Raw genomic sequence first — 18,575 nt, 5'->3', positions numbered from 1 at the left:
TTATTAGAAATTGTAGCCTTTGAAACTTTAGATTAAAGCTTTGTTGTTAGTAGTCAGTCAATTGTGAAAGCTTTCAAATCAAAAGTTTTGACATGAAAACTGAAAAAGCACTTAAAATTTATGTGCAGCATTTATAAGCAATTTCGGGCTATTAAAATGGCACTAAGCTTTTGTATATGAAAGCTCTTTATTCTTCCTATACTTTTATATTATAGCTTTTTATCCAATTTTTGAATATGAAAATGAAAAAAAAGAGTGTGAAAAAATTAGATTGTTCGGATAGCCGAATACTTACTTGAGATAGGAAGAGTAAAAGCTCTTAAGTAATGTGTTGCAATATTATTAAAAAAATTTTAATAGCATAAGCTTAAAAAAAGTATATTTAGTTTGAATAAACTAATAAAATATAGTATTGAAATTTTACAAAATCATAAAAGCTCTATTAAGAGCTTTCACAAAATTTTATTTATTGATACTGAAAAGAAAAGGCTTTGCAAAATAGTTATATTTAGCATGATTAATTTACAATTTGCGCTTGCACAAAACATAAAAGCTCTGTTAGGAGCTTTCACAAAATTATTAACTATTAAGTTTAAAAAGTAAACGCTTTTGAATATAATACCTAATATTAATAATTTAATAAAAAGCACTTTGAGCTTTCACAAAATCTTAAAATCTCTACTAATAGCTTTTCACACCACATACTAGTTTGACTTATTTTCTCCACAATTAATTTAACTTATTTTCATTACAGGACTGTATAAAATTTAATAACAACAAATTTAGTGGACATCTACGCGCAGGGTGATCGTTAAGAGATTTATAGTACCCAAATCTCTTGGCGTTGAGCACGAAAATTCTCAGCATGTACTTTGAAAAGCATGTTAGGAATTTTTTTGTCGGATAATCAACGCAACTTGTATATATTATTATAAATAAATAATTAATTAAATTTAATGTAAATGTAATTGATTGAAATTGAAGAAAATTATTTTTAATTATTAACGATTACTGATATTAAAAGGTGTAACGGTAAAAATATTAGCTAAAAATGTGTAATAAAAATATACTAAAACACTAAAATAATTTTAAAAAAATTGTAACTTTAAGCCTACAACAAAAAAAAATATTATAATAAAAACTTTAAAAAATCTTACGGTAAATAGCTAAACAGTTAGTTTTAGCCTAAGGTATGTATGCTCCTTTTTTTACAACCGACCAATGAATTAAGCGAGTAAACAAAATATTACAATTTATAAAAAGAAAATATAAGAATTTTATTTGAAATAGAACTTATTTTATATTACCGTTAGAACAAAAGAGAACTTACATTGTATTTTTGAAATACAAGTTTAAACAGAAATTAATTTTACAGCTTAAATCAAAGAGTATTAGATGAACTTTCAATTCAATTACTTTTCTAATTTATAATCATATTGTGCTTTGTATACAAGAAAACTATAACTGTAAAGAATAAAGTAAAAAAGAGAATTACTTAAAAACGAGTTTTCACCAAATATTTGAGAGCTTTTTTGGTTTTATACCTGCAAAAATCACTTGAAATGCAAATTTTTGAGCATTCAATAATTTTATATTAAAACTACTAAAATAGTTGATAATAAAGTCGTCCGAGTTTATTTATGGTTAGTATAAAGCTAATGCTCCTAAAAGCGTAAAAGCTTTTATAGTACCGAAATTTTACTTTTAAAGTTACAATATTTTTAAAGAGAAAGTTTTTATATTTGAGCTTTCGAAAATATAAGCTTTCGCTGTTTTGTTATATTAAAAAATTGGAAGCTTTCGTAACGCAAGTTCGATGCTAGAAGCTTTCGTCTATTAATTATAGCCTTTTAAAGTCTTTATATTCTAACTTTCGTAAAGACGATGTTAGACTGTTTCTCATTTATAAAAATTTTAACTGTGAAAGCTCAAAACTTCAAAAGCTTACTTCTTGAAGCTTTCTTAATGATAATCTCTCACTCTTTCACATTTAAACAATTTGAAGCTGTGAAAGCTCTCAATTTCAAAAACTCGTTTCTAGAAGCTTTCGTCTTCTACTTAAAGTAATCGAAACTCACAAAAGCTGCTACATATATGAAAGCTGTTTTTACAAAAATATAATTTACTCGTAGGTATAGCTACAAAGCATTAAAGCTCAAAAGTAATCGTTAAAATGAGACTTTTTACACTGACAGCAAAAACTGTAGAACTGCAGCGCCTAGTACTAGGCAATATTCCAAATGAATCCAATAGTATTACACGTCAATGTCAACGGCAATGATTTACCTAAAAAGCCACTTCCAAAAATGGAAATTAAAGTTTTTAAATGCAAAACAAAAAGGAAAAACAATAAAACTAAAATACAAAACTGTAAAATAGACACACTTTGTGTGCATATAGCAGGGCAGTGCAATAATATTAAATTATGCGTGGTCGTAAAGTAAACATTGCGATTATAATAAACAAAATCTTAGAAAGAAAAATTACATAACAGCTATTGGTTATTTTAAAAAATATATAGATAAAAATAGTGCAAAACTCAGTAATCCACTAACAGTAGCGAAATAATGAAAAACTAAAGTCGTATAAAGAAAGAAACCAGAACTCAATTAAATATTATAATAAAAAAACAACAACAACAAACAAGGGATGTAAATAGTTGACAATACAGAATATTAAAAATCGTAAAAAATAATACCTAATTAAAAATGCATAAAAATATTAAAGGATAATTGATGGTATTGAAACGCAGTTGCAAGAGCAAAACTAGCAATTTACATTAAAAAGCAGTCATTGAGAAATATAAAAATTTTGGTTATATGTAGAACTTTAAATTCATAGAAGTATTCATAATTTATTCAAATATGCCTAATTAGATCAACACTTTAAATGTATGAATATTGCTTTAAATTTCTTTAAATTTTTTAGATTCGCATCGTTTAATAAAAACAATATTACGTAGCATCATCTTAATGCAATGTGAAGCATCACATGATGGGTAAATTGCACAAAATTAAGAATTATAAGAGATTTTGCGATTTTAACACATCATATCATACAACATCACATGACCAGTCATCACGTGATAAAACATCGCAAGCTTAAATATTATGTGCAGCATGTTAAAACAAAAGAGTAAAGTTAGGCTGTCTGAGTAGACTAGAAGAGCTAAGAGTGCAATATCACGTGATAAAATCACGTTTTCCCAATCACTATCAAATATCACACGATTCATAGGACCGTCACAGAGATGCATTTTAAATATGAAATTTGTAATTTTTATTATATATATTTTACATAAAAACAAAGAATTTGTATAAGTTTTCAAAACATCACTTTGTGAGAGATCACTTGATTATACATCACATGATGAATCCCTACATATTTAGCATTCCTTAGATTTTTAAAATATTTTATTATACTTGTCCAACAAAAAACAATAACGCATAAAAGTTCAACATAGTAGCATAAACTTCACTTAATATGACAACACTTCAAAATATATCGCTATACAAAGTAAGATATTAAATAGCAGACGGTTATGAGAAACATCATATAAAAATCTTTATGTTAAATTTTGTTAAAATATTATGAAGGTTACTATTACAAAAATAGCTGACAAAATCTTACCATTTTATATGATCACAACTTGCTACATCCAATGATCAAACATCACAATAAATGAAAAACAAGGCATAGCGATTGAAAAGGCATTTAAGCAAATTAAAGGCTCAATTAATAGTACGTTTCATAAAAACATAGCATACGATTACATTCATACTATTTAGTCACATCATCACATGTCCGCAGCTCATGTGGCAAACTGTCACGTATAGAGTAAATACAATAATTGTTTTTATATTGTATCTTATTTGTTATTGTAGATTATCAGCATTGTAGCAAGCAAAACATCATAAACCTTTTTTTTATATTTTTTCAAAACTGACATCACACGATGAAAATATCATATCACATACAATAAATTCTTTAAGAGATATGCATCTTACTTTCCGCTGCTCATATTTGAACAATTCTAGCTCAATATTGGCGCTGATTTTAAAACTTGTATCATATTGTTTGCACTAGCAACTCTAATCACATCACGTCGCACAATAGTCACATCAACTTTATATCAACATTACTTATTATATACGAAAATATAACCAGAATGTATAAAATACATTAACAGCATATCATATACATTTTTTTTGACTGATCATCGTGACATAACACCAATAAATTTTTTTATTTTTATTTATAAAAATCACAACTTCTCGTCACATCACTTGCATATTCAAAGCGCTCCACATCAATTCAAAAAAAGAATCACTACAAACACCATAAGTTCATCAAAAAATAAAATCATCACCAAATTTATACAAACTAACCGTTAGCATATACAAAAACTTCAAAACTACTAACTCCGAAGCGAACCAATCATACAACTTGCAATCAAGTCCAATCAGTCACGTCAACACCACTAAAATAAGCAAAGGGAAATATGAGACACAAATGACAATACAAATTCTGTTTTTATTTTTGATTTTATATAAGAAAGCGTAAGTAAAATGAAAAAAAAAATATTTAACAAATTTTTTCTAAGAACGAAACAAGCAAGACAAATGATGTGGCCATAAACAAAAAAATTAAAAAAGTAAAATAAACTTAAAAAACGCGCTCTTTAAGCAAATGCAATAAAAAATTTCACACTAAACTATTTTATACTAAGAACTTAAATAATTACTAAACAATATGCATACAAATATTTTAAATAAAAAATAATAAAAACTTCATAAAAGTGAGTAGTTGAAAAAAAAATTGATGAAAAATCCAAAAAAATATACTGGCTAAAGCTTCAAATTTATTTTAAAAGTAAAATATTAAAAAAGTATTATTAACTAAAAGCTAAAACAATAAAGTTGCCACTTACGTGCAAAAAAACATTCAAACAAACATACAAAATGAATCAACTCAAATTTTTTGCGAATAAAGCTTAAACGTTAGTACTTCCCGCCGTTTGAACATTTTCTGTATAAAAAAAAAATTAAGGAAACAAAAATATATTTCAAGTGAATTTACCTACAAGAAAATACACACACAAATAACAGTACATAGATAGCGTTAGTTGAAAAGGCGCACACAGTTTTAAAACTTTCTTTAACTATTTAGATTTTTTTCGGTAAAATTTATTAAAACTTATATAATAAAAAGTAATGTAAAGAAAAAAATTATAAAAAATAATAATATAAACAAAAAATATAATTATTATTGATAAAAATTTTAAAATCTCAATTAAGTGGCAGCTTTCGCCAACAAACAGTAATTTAAAGCTGTGGTTGACTGCAATGTTGAGTGTTGTGTGATGTGACGAAGAATTGTATACAAACCTAGCTGACTTTTCTACAACAAACATACTACGAGTAAAGTGAGGTTAAGGTGATTTGCTTGTTTCAGAAAAACAAAATTCGTAACTGCTGCTTACATAAAAATGTGGCAAAAAGAAAATTAGACAACAAATGGACAATATTGAAATGAGTTATTCACACATTTAAACGAGTTTCTGTCAAACTTTTTGACAGCTGTCAGTGATTTGTCAATTTTCACACATCAAAAAAACTATACATTACTTGTAGGCATTGACAGCTGTCATAGAATATTAATTAAAGCTTACAAATTTAAAATTCTAAATGTCAATTTCTTTCAAACTTAAAAACAGTTAAGCATGTGCTTTCATAAAAGCGTAATATCAGTTGGATGTCAATTTTAAGTGTAATGAGAAAAAATATATAAGTGAGTAAGTAATAAAATTTAAGAATAGCAGGGATGCGAAAACTGCTGGAATGGTGTGTGATTTGAGTTGCAAATTTTGAAAGTAAAAGTCAAAACAACATATTTGAACAATTTTAAATCAATAAATCAAGTTTTAAAATGTCTGTAATTAGAAAACAATTTCAAAATTAAAAAATCAATAAAATGAGTTTTACATCATTTTCCGCTGTATTTAGAAAAAAGTTTTAAATAATAATTTACACTTAGTATTTTTTAAATAATTTTAAATTTTTTGAATTTTCCAAATAATACACTTATTTCATAAGCCACTTTTAATTATTATTTTGGCTCAAAGTAGTGGATTTCAACGCTGAAAATTATAATTTTTTTTTTTTAAAACAACTTCTAAAAAAAAATTTTAATTTAGTTCAGGTTTTTTTTAATAAAAATTCTTGAAAATATTAAATTTATTTAATATTTAAATTTTTAGACAAAAAAATTCTTAAAAATTTTAAATTAAATAAATTTAAAATAAGAAAAAATATACATATTGTACATATGTCGGCAAAAATTAGTAAAAGTACAGAATTAATATTCAAGATTTGTTTATCAAATGTCAAAATTTTAGCCAACTTCTGATTAAAAATGTCGGAAAAATTTTAAAAAGTAAATCCAGTTCAAATAAAACATAAATTTATTAGAATGAATTTAGAAGTAAAACTCAAAAACAATTACAAATAGTTAAACAGCTGTCAACACCAACAAAATAAGCGTAGTTTTTTATAGTAGGGGGAAAGAACAACCGGATTAAGTAATACTTCATGGAAGAGAAAAAGTTATTGAAGTCTCCTCTATGGTACAGACTGACTGACTCCTTATCTATTGTAAGCATTTTAGTTTCGTCATTATTAGAGCTGACAGCTTTCCATTTATTAGAGGACTGACACATCTGTGCTGTGAAAGTTTCCACCGTAAAACTACCGCCGAATGTAGATTTTCCCTTATATTTCTAAAACGGGGGCACTGAAAAACGATGTCTGATGAAATTGGAACAGATACCTTCTAACGCATCCATGCCCAAACGTACAGAATGTCTTCAAAAGCGAAATTAAAGCTTATTTCTGCTATTTTAAATAAAAAATTTCTTGGAAAAAAATTCATAAAAATATATATTAAATTTTAAAATATTTAATTTAGTTGAGTAGATGTTTTGCTTTCGTTTTTAGTTTAGTGTCGATAGTATAAAAAAATATATTGCTACTTTTTTTATAAATATTGTCTCAGCTTTAGAATGACATTGAAAACGCGGTATGCAGTGTTGCTGAAATATGGAAATGTAAATGGAAAGTGTGACTTTTAGAAAATTTAAAAATTCAAATAAATGGCAGTAAATTTTTGAATTTTAGCTTTTGAAATTAAAAATTAATTGATCTAGTTTTAATTTAAATTTAAATCTTTCAATTATATAAAAAAGAAGTAAAAAATGTTTTAATCGAGGTTAATATAAAGAAACGAGCTAAAGAAATTTCTTTGATTACTAATTTTTCGCCCCGCCCTCTTTTTAAATAAAATGTTTGCTTGTGTTGTTCTTATGACCGCACAGTGACTATTGCTACTAAACTACAATAAATGTATTAATGCAAAAAGAGAAATATTAAAAATACATTTTAAAATATATACATATATATACAAATATCACTACCGACAAAAAAGCATTTCGTGTACTCGTCTTTCAAATGTATGTATGTTTAGACAAATGATTAGGCAAAATTAGACAAGAAAAAAAATTATTACAAATTCAAAAGGTAATAAAATAAAATTTAAAAAAGGTATGGCTATGCTGATAGTAGAGTTGCAGCGTACACTTGAACAAGTGGCACAGCAAATGCAAGTAAAAACTTATAAAAGAATGTTGAACAAGTGGAACAGCTGCTTAAAAACAAATAAATGGCAGTAAATTGCAGTTAGAAAATTAACTAAAACGATCAGAAACTAAACTGCATTAGCAGCAAAATAGGAAAGTTTAAAAATTTAAATTACAAAATAAAAAAGCTACAAATTACAGGCATGTAGCTTAGTTTAAACAAAATGTATATGCAAACAATGGTGATGTGAAATTTACGGAGAAAGGCGAACAATTGCATTTATATTTTTAATTAATAATTATGTTATATTTTATATTAAAAACTAACAAATACAATTTGCATAAGTTTAAATGTGTAAATTTATAATGAAAGCGTTAATTTATAAAAATTTAACCAATTTAGTAAAAAGAGCTAACCAACTTTCATAAATGCAATTAATTTAAAGCGCAAAATAAATATGATTTAAAAAACATTATTTAGAATACATACTTAAAATAATTGAAAAATCATTAAAAAAACAAACTGCGTAGAAATGTTAGACATTGTTAGACTAATAATGTTGTAGGCGGGGCAAAAGCGGCAAAAGCAAAGCAACTAAACAGGCACATACAGCAAATAAAGAAAAAAATTATTATAAATGTGTAAGTTTGTAGTGTTAGCACACGTAACTGCATATTTGATAGGTTATAAGCAGAACGCATGGAGGCATGATAGTTGATTGCACAATTTGTGCGCGCTAGTGTAGTTGAATATAAGAGACATAGTAGAAATCAAATTCTGCGCGCACAAGCAATTCAAACAATTTGTAGTTGGCAAAGAACAAGCACTGATATCGAAAAAACAATTTTAGGAAAACGCAGCATAATAAGAAAAAATAATCAATTAACTGTTAATTTTAAACAATTGTGCGTGCATTTAACGGTGCAGGCAAGTTAAGGAATTTGTACAGTGTGCGCGCTATAATTAAAAATGATGGTATGCATACAGTTGATAAATAAATATGAATTATAATTAAATAAAAAGAATATTGATTATAATTAAATAAAGTAATTAAATATAATTGAATTGTATTTGAAGAAGAGTTATAATGCATTGATATGTAATTGAGATGTGCATTTGAATGGATGGTTTAAGTAAACAAATATATAAATAAAAAATAAGTAACAAATCACAAAGATATTGTATACAAAAAATATAATATGAAAGTAAATTGCTTAGCTTTGTGTTAAATTGCTGTTAAATGTATAAGTATCAATTGAAATAATAATGAATATTTAAAAACGATATAAACTGAATACTATTAAAATGAAATAAAACACAGAAACACACACACGTACATAAACCAATGAAAAACAATAAAGAATTGTGAAAAATATACCAAAAAAATATTTAAAAATAAAGTTGTTGGTTTTACTTTAAAGCAATGGTTTAAAGTGGAAGGATAAAGGGAAATGTTTGGAAATTTTATTTATTAAATGCATATTTAAATAATTTATGGTCGCGGTCAGGAATTTGTGTGGTTATTGGTCAAAATATGACATTTGAAATTTCAATTAATCAATGGAAAATGAAAGTTTTCTATCGAATATTTAAAATTTTACCGAATTAATAACTAATTACCTATTTTAAAATATTATTATTAATTTGCGTAAATTTTAGAATTTACTTTAAATTTCGGGGTTAAAATGAGCATGTGCTGCAGGAGGTTCTCCAGATTAAGAACAAAGGCTAGACTTTTAAAAGTTTTAGTATTTTTTTGGTATTGTTTTATGTATGAGCATTCTATAATTTTAGTATCAGTAAAGTTCTATGAATTATTGTAATAGTCTTTTATGGAAAATCTTTTAACAACGCGCCAATGTGGATCTATCCTTTGCGTATGTGTTCCGTTCTGTGCAACAAAAGGATTATGAGGATCAGTGTGCTTTACCTTTTGATGCTCATAGCTATTATATCTTATAATTTCCAAATTTTAGTAATATTCTTAACTGTTTATACTGAGTTGCAGAAAACAAAAGCGCGGTTCAAAGAATAACTAACGGAAGCTGTCAATTCAACAGCTAGGAAAAATTCAAAACGGAAAGTAATCGGAAGATGTGACGCAAACTTTCATACATTTATAATATTTTTTTGTATATAATAAAATTTTATTTGCATATATTTTAACAGTTTTATTAACCGTTCACATTTACAATACATCCAACAAATATGCAACTATGTGCCATAGCAATCACTGAACACACCACATAACAGAACAGCTGTTCGCAATCTTCTACCTTGAATATTTGCAAATATATTCTAACCTAATAGACGTAAAAAGTTTATTAAGTAGCTCAGTGGGTATTTATAAATGGAAACAAATCACCGATAAACACTATATATATTATACGTAAAAGATATTAATAAATTTAGTAAGCGAAACGTTACGGGAATTGTGATGCAAGGAGTAGGCACAGCGACGACGGATTTTCAAAAGCCGCAACCACATCATCTGCAGCAGCAACAGCAACAAACACAAACACGGCGGAAGCAGCAAGTGCCCATGAATAATGTAAATGATTGGAGGCCATTCGTTTACGGTGGACTAGCGTCAATAACAGCGGAATTTGGTAAGTGCTTCCTCGCTAGTTGTGAGAGGTGTACCGCAATGAAAATTTAGATTGGAGTATCAATGGTAAACAAGTTACCAAAAATACTTTGATTGTGCTGCAGGCATCAGCGCCTGTTGGCATGACGCAAGTGTATAATTTGTGCCTATAAGCCGTTCCGAACGGGTAAACAAGTGCTGTATATACCTACAAGGCAGAGCAATTGTGTAGGTAGTTGGTTTCGCGTAATTTGTGTTATGCAGCTAATGACGTTGCTAGCACAGCGCAACGACACTCTTATCTCGTGCTTATTGCTTACATGCACAGCGTATACGTCCCGCTTGTGCATGTGTATATGCTATGTAAATAATATTATATTTTAAAGCTGTTTTATTTGTTTAATATACAAAAATATTTGTGTCATTACGATCCACAGGTACTTTTCCGATTGACACCACGAAAACGCGCCTCCAAATTCAAGGTCAAAAAATTGATCAAACATTCTCGCAGCTTAGATATCGTGGCATGACCGATGCCTTCATAAAAATATCACAAGAGGAGGGCCTACGTGCTCTCTACTCGGGGTAAGTGCTATCATGAAGCCACAAATGTATTTAAGTGCATATTTGTACGTGTTTAGCTGTGGTTGTGTTATACTTTCAAGTGCAATAAACTGCTTATATTAAAATCAAGTTTTATTAAATAATTACGCTTTTGTAAGGTACGAACGTTGAAAACGTTTATTTAAAAATGTGTGTTACTTTTTAGAATTTATCGAAATCAGAAAACAGATTTTTAAATTACATATAGCAACTGTGTCATGAGAAAATCTGTTTTACTTTATATTGCTATAAGCTTAGGGGATTCACAAGTCGCACTGTTTGTTGCAATTCTATAATTGTAATATTGTTGAAAACAACTATGAGTTTTTGATTTTGATGCAACTCTGAAAGTATGAGTCTTTAATGTCTGTTTATCCATTAGCTGTTTCTGTTTATAATAAATTGTGCAAAAGTAAACGTTACGCTTATAAAAATTAAATTTACAAAAAAGTTTAAACTTAAATTAAGAATTTCAAATCTAAATAGCAAACAGAATAATGCTTGAAAAATTATAAATAATTAAATTTAACATATATGCCTTTTAAGGAGGAAGTAAAGTTTTTCGTGTGAAATAAGGCCCATTTTTACATATTTTTTTTTAATAAAACAGTTAAATTTTATTTATCAAAACAAATGCCAATTATAGTATAACATTTAAAGAATAAAAAAGTTGAATTACGGTGCCAGTCATAAAATGGGCCTGGATTATCTAAAATCGTGAAATCAAAATTATAACGTTAGTTATTTATCACTGCGGAAGAGGTTTTTCGAAATTTCAATTTTATCACTTCTTGGGAACACTGGAGAAAAAAACGAGATTAAAAAAAATCGGTTTATTTGTTATTGTAAAATGAAAATATAAAGGAATTTGAAAAAACTTCAGCGTTACCTCGTAAATTATGTATAAAAATAGTGCTCAAAATTTCAAAACGATCGGTGCTGTTTTTTTGAAGTTATGAGGGACACCGACTTTGAAAACGTGAGTTGAAAGCTGAGAGAAAAGTTGATTTCGGAAAACAAAAATTTAAAATCTACTCCCTAATCTATTTTTGCAAAACTTGTGTACGCCATAATTATATTTTATTTTTATTAAATATTGTTTGTGTTTTATAAACTAGATGCGCAGAATTCTTTGGTTTGTCAGTAGACAATATCTTCCAGATTTCCATTAATAGAACACACAGCTTTCTACCAGCAAAAACCAGCAACGATTATATATTTCACATTTGAAACGTATTTAAATAAATTAAATGACGAATATACAATACTTAAGCCGATAAGCTATAGTAATTGATGATTGTATGGCAGTAGTAGCTGTTAAAGGCAACAAAATCATGACCATCACGTGTTGCTGCAAAGTTGTGTACTTATACATGAAATATTAGTTAACACAACGATAACAAATGCAGATATGTAATTAGCTGCATGCTTTTCATAGCCAATTTGTGCATATGTTTGTTCACAGTAATCTGTTTTTTCAGCTTTCATGCGTCATACAGTATAATACCCTACATGGTTCTTTAATATTAACCCGTAGATAAAGAATATTATGAAACAGCGCTGTGTTATGCTTTAATTAAGCTGCTTATCTCATCGTTTTTCCGTTCCCTTACAGCTATTTCCGCTTATGCTCTTTAGTGTCACAAATTTATTTATTTACACATTTTTTGTTTCACAATATTTATTGCACTATTGTTTATTGCTTGAGTTCACCTTTATCAACAATCAAGCGTTCGCTATTTGCTAATCGTTGCTTATTAAGGGGCTTGTTCGCACTGTAAATTATAGCTAGTCATAATAAATTGAAATTTATAAACTACCACGTGATTAAATTGCTAGATAATCAATATAATTTTTGTTGAAAATAAAGCAGTGAATATAATAGGTAAACACAAAATTTGTAGGTTATGCCAAGGTTGCGAATTTTTCAATAAAAATTTTTTGGATTAAAACATAAAATTTCAATTTTAATTTTCACTTTTTTTTTGGGTTTAAAAATGTTTAATTTTGTTTTTTTTTTAATTTAAAAATTAAAAATATTATTTCTTAATTTAGTAATCCAACTTGAAACATTAATTTTTAATCCCAATTATTTTGAATTAAAAATTGAGAAAACATATTTTTATTTAAGAATTGGGAGTAACAAATAAAAAAAAAAAATTTCAAATTCAATTTTAATTATTTTTCAAATGAAAAGGGATAAAAAAGAAAAGATTTAATATTAAAAGTTTAAAATTTAATTTTTAATCTCAAACATCTTCTTCTTGATCTTTTTATTTAAAAATTGTAGTAAAAAAAATATATTTTAATCAATTAATTTGAATTAATACTTTTTTTATACGGATTTTTGGGTTTAAATACTTTTTATTACATATTATATTAGAAAATTATATATAGAAAAAATAATAACTCAAATCTTAATGCATATAATCTTATTTTTAATGCATTATTTCCAACTCTGGGTATATTATTAAGATATTTTGAAAACTTTTATTTACAGTTATAACGGTAACATTATTTCGCATGTATTTCTATGTAAATACTTCTTTCAATACAAATATTTAAATCATTAAAATTTTACTCTTTTAATGTTATTCTTAAAATTCTTCTAAAACTCTCCCCCTCAGCATCTGGCCAGCCGTGCTGCGTCAAGCTACCTATGGCACTATCAAATTTGGCACCTATTACACGCTCAAAAAATACGCGCACAATTACGGTTTACTTGTGGATCATGAAACCGGCGCTGAACGTGTCTGGGCGAATATTTTGTGTGCTGCCACGGCAGGTGCCGTCTCCTCGGCCATAGCCAATCCAACGGATGTGTTGAAAGTGCGCATGCAAGTGCATGGCAAAGCGGCGCATCAACATGGTTTATTCGGTTCATTCCTGGAAATCTATCGCTATGAAGGTGTACGCGGGCTGTGGCGTGGCGTTGGACCAACAGCGCAGCGTGCCGTCGTTATTGCTTCGGTGGAGTTGCCTGTATATGATTTTTGTAAAATGCAATTGATGACTGCATTTGGCGATCATGTTGCGAATCATTTTATGTGAGTGTGTTGTGGGCTTTAGAAAACATACATATGTTAATAACTGTTATATTACTTTACAATTGCAGCTCCAGCTTTATAGCCAGTTTGGGTAGCGCAATCGCCTCCACGCCAATCGATGTGATACGGGTATAATTGTTTATATAGATTTTTATACACTAAACAGAATATATTAAGTTTGCAAAGAAGTTTATAACACACAGAAGAAAACGCCGGAGATCCTATAAAGTGTATACATAGGTATATAAATGAACAGCGTGTCGAGTTGTGTCGATTTAGTTATATCCGTCTGTCTGTATATACACAAACTGTACACATTCCTTCTCCCCAAGAAGCTGCTTATATGTCGGATACACACTAACGGAAAAATATAAAGCCTTTGTATGGAAAAATCTTTCACTTTACACTCGTGATGGTGCAAGAGGGCCTTTTAGGAGCCAGGGTCGAAATCGGACGATAGGCCTGGAACCGCCCATGTTTAGGGGAAATCATATATCTCCGGACCTACTCGGCCAAATTCGGTGCATAACATTATCCTGATAGTCCTATGTTATAGTGCAAAAATGTGTGAAATCGGACTGCCGACTTCCCTTATAGCACAAATTTAAATTTCATATGATTCTTTCACTTTCCAATACACAAATCAAGCACCTATTAATATATGGTATGCAATCACAAGGAGCTAAAAATTGTGAAATTCGGACCATAACTGTTCAAGCCCTTACACACCATGTGGACCCCGGGGCGTATAGCTAACTTTTTGCCGAAAATATCAGTCATTTTGTGAGATATATTATTGAAATTTGGCGAAAATATTTCTTTTATAATAATATATCCTCTTGTCAAAAATAGGTTGAATCGGGTTAGTGCTTCCTTTAGCTCCCATAAACCTAATAAGATTTTTGACTTTATGCCACATATACCGGCCAATGTGGGAGTTATTTTAATGAAATTGAGAGCGCCTGTTTTTCAAATAACTGTGTATCTTTCTGCCTAAAATGGATAAAATCATGCGAAATCTTACCTTAGTCCCCATATAACAGATATTCAGGATTTTAAAACGTCCGACTGACTTTACTACATACATATATATGTTTACATTTATATATTTATAAGATTGCTTGAAAATAAGTTGTCATTTATACCTGAACAATGTCAAAAATTAATGCAATCAGCCTTTTCTCTATTTCTCTGCTCCCAATATATCCTATATAATGTTTTCCGACTTTCCATCTGACTTTAAATCCTTTAGGTTGTTCAAAATGTGTGATATTTTAGTGAAATTAAGTAGACAAGCTTGCTTCAAAATTATATGGTTTGGCGCTCAATATTAATGAAATTCCTGGTCTTAATCTAAACCTCATATTCCTAATATAATGAATTCCAAACCTTTGATTGACGTTTTTCACATCAGCTCAATATATTAAATTAAGCCTCTTCGGTTGAGCTTATTTCAGATATATCTCATTTGAGTTTGGTTTTAGCATAATTTTGCTGACGCGAAATAAAATATAGTATTAAAATTAAGTGAGTATATGACCTTCAAAATAAGTTAATATCATCTCGTCGAACAATGAAACTGAACCCTTTCGCTACACATTTACATATTGCAATACCAGAAGGTATTAAGCCGGCTTCAATACTTGTAAGTTACAAGCGTATAAAATGTTCGGTTACACCAGAACTTGCGCCTTCCTTACTTATTCTTATTTTATTTTATAAATTCTGGAATTAATTAACTGTAAATTGCTTTGCAGACGCGTCTCATGAATCAGAAGCATTTAACGGTTGTTAATGGCGTGGCGGTGGCGAATACGCAAAAGCTTTACAAAGGCAGTTTCGACTGCGCGGTGCAGGTGTGTACGAAAAAATTCACAGTTTTGACTATTTAAACATATTTGTGCATAAATGTATATATTATTTAATTATTATACAATAATATTACCAAAAATTTATATTTTTTAGACTGTCCGCAACGAAGGCATATTAGCGCTCTACAAAGGCTTTATACCCACCTGGGTGCGCATGGGCCCTTGGAATATCATATTTTTCATAACCTACGAACAATTAAAGAAACTCTAAAAACATTTCATCAACATCTTTGTACAGTACAAGCCGCATTTACAAGGACTTTTCAAAATAAAATATTTTATTATGCATAAGTAGTGTAACGCCTTTCAAGCCAAAAAGTAAATTGTAGCCTGTAAGCTTATAGTATATGATATATATAATATATTTATAACGAAGTGTAAATTTAGAAATATTAGCGAAATGTTAATGCAGTTCTTTAGTAATAACAAAGTAACCTTTTTAAGCGTAAAACAACAACAACACATAATCGTAATTTGTACATTGTTATAGCCACTGCTATAATATCTACTAACCAGCGCTTGCTAACATCATGTTAGCATGCTGAATTTATTGCTGTGCAAGAAGTTGGTAAATTTGATAAAAAAACACTTGCAAAATTGCGCAAAATATTGTTAACTACAAGTATTTGTTAAACTAGTAATAAGTTATTGGTTATATTAAACTGTTTACTTTTTAGCGTATTGTAGTAGCATTGTTTCTTTTAATTACAAATAAGTAGCACAAATGTATTACGAAAAGTCGTACCACTAATATTTTGCATAAATATACACGTACAGACATATGTCGGGACATATGTAGATGTGTGTGTGTGTTAAGTTAAAATATATGTACTAAATATTTTTTACGAAAATCGATTATTTATATTCAAAATGTATTAATTCATTGCTTGCATTTTACTGCTACTACTACAAAAACAACCATATATGCTCTATCTCTGTATTTTCTAATTCTAATTATAAATTATGAAAAAAATATTTTATTTTCATATTTTATATTTCTGCATTTTTTTATATTAATACTACAGCGCGACTATATATTGATAAAGTACGCTTTTATTAGCATTTCACATTTATTTTAAAGCTTTATATACATACAGATATCAAAAATGTTTACGCCTATATTTTTACATAAATATATTAACTATTTTTGTTAGCAAAAATCGATGTTTGTTATATATACTCATTGTAGCCACAAGCTATTTGAATATATCTTTAATTTTATTGTTACTTTTTAAGCACTCAAAAATGTTGTTACGTGATTTTACTATTGTGAAATAGCTAAAAAATAAACGAGTAGTTGTTTAAAAAGCAACAGCGAAACTAGGAAATTGTTAAACCAAGCGAAAGTAGAATTATTTATGTCATATTGAGCATATAAGCTTTTGTACTCGGGTGGGTCTAATAAAAAGGAGTGCCCACATATATATTTAGTCCGAAAATGACAAACCAAATAATTTTGAGCTTATTTTTATGTTATCAACACATGCCATAAATTTGCAAATCTAAATTTTTAACGTTAAAAAATTGGGTTCAAAATTAAAATCAGAAAATTTTAAATTTTTAAGGGGTTATCAAAGAATGTAGATTTATAGCAGAGAATAAAGAGATTTTTGGAAAACACTAATTTCGTACAAAACTATAAGCTTTGCCAATTGGCTGATGACGTTTTTTCATTAAGTTATAAAATTCAAAAGAAAAAAAGAAATTTGCCTTTAAATAGTCAAACTTCACCCGGAGCAAAATGTATAGTAAAATACATAACAACAACATTTTCATTTATGAAGGCAAGCGCACTTTCAGCAAGCTAAGTTGATTCATATTGTAGTTGATAATATTGTAAAGGAAGTTTCAAGTTTGACTTAACATGAGATTACTAATGCCATAGGCTTCTCAGACGAACGAGTACTTCGCAAAAACGCCAATCAGCCATTGATTGTCCGTGACAACGGAGATTTCGCATAACGCAATGAGTGAAAATATTTACATACATATGTATGTTGTGTGTAGACAAATTAACAAACATTATGCGTATGGTTTTTTTTATATTGTATTTGTTTACATGCAGACATAGTTATATGTACATATACATATGTATGTGCATATATGCGACCGCTTAGTGCCCAAACAGTCACCAACATTCCCCCTTTCGTACTTACCGCCCATATCAAACCAAATTGGTCAAAAGTTATGCCCGTAGTTGCAACGCAAAAATCAGTTGTTCTCTTTTGTTGTCATTTCACCAATGTTGCCATTGTTCTATGTTCACGATTACTCACACATTTAGTTTTTTGGATATAATTTTTCATAATGTAAAAGTTCAAAACTAAAATCCAACTATTAAAAAGTTTACCTATTTATAAATAAGTTTATTCGACTGTGATTTTATGTTATTTTAAGAATATTTCAAATATATTCAAGTTTATTTTTTTATTACTACAAAATATCGAGATTGGCAGCCCTGCGTTGCAAGAGATTGCTCTCTCATTCTCAGCTCACTCGTTTCTACGGGAAAAATCCAATTTTCGCAAATATCCTACCGTACGGTTTGTTGAAGCGAACGGTAGAAGCGTTGGTGACTGATCATTTACATTACGCTCTCATAAGATAGGTCGCATCAGCTGATTCGGGACACAGTTTTGCGTCTGTGACTGTTTGTGCCTTTAATAGTCTTTTAAGTATGTTATCAAAACTTTTAATGCGCAAAACAAATAAATAAACATATATACATATTTATATTTAAATATATAAATCATCAAACTCATATTAGCTACATATTTAGGTAATGATACAAACCTCATTTTATTTAATATTTCAAAAGATTTAATGAAATTCG

At 28.5% G+C, this 18,575-nt stretch overlaps 2 protein-coding genes across 2 annotated transcripts in view; both read left to right on the top strand.

Annotated features, from left to right (window-relative positions):
• loaf (lost and found) overlaps nucleotides 1-9,034 on the top strand; it is a 179,704-nt gene extending 170,670 nt beyond the window's left edge. Inside the window, exon 9 of the mRNA XM_036360619.2 lies at nucleotides 755-9,034. The gene's annotated coding sequence lies outside the window, so the exon portion shown is untranslated. The remainder of the gene's footprint in view (nucleotides 1-754) is intronic.
• Nucleotides 9,035-9,906: 872 nt separating this feature from the next.
• Nucleotides 9,907-17,082, top strand: Bmcp (uncoupling protein Bmcp mitochondrial). Its single transcript, XM_036360622.2, has 6 exons — nucleotides 9,907-10,243; nucleotides 10,659-10,806; nucleotides 13,452-13,871; nucleotides 13,940-14,000; nucleotides 15,629-15,727; nucleotides 15,837-17,082. Exons 1-6 carry the CDS (start codon nucleotides 10,072-10,074, stop codon nucleotides 15,951-15,953), a joined length of 1,017 nt encoding a protein of 338 aa, XP_036216515.1. The 5' UTR covers nucleotides 9,907-10,071; the 3' UTR covers nucleotides 15,954-17,082.
• The last annotated feature ends 1,493 nt before the right edge of the window (nucleotides 17,083-18,575 follow it).

Source organism: Bactrocera oleae, chromosome 6 (genome assembly GCF_042242935.1).
Source record: "Bactrocera oleae isolate idBacOlea1 chromosome 6, idBacOlea1, whole genome shotgun sequence".
NCBI lineage: Eukaryota > Metazoa > Arthropoda > Insecta > Diptera > Tephritidae > Bactrocera > Bactrocera oleae.
Note: the sequence above shows the minus strand (reverse complement) of the source record. Positions and strands in the feature narration are given on the sequence as shown.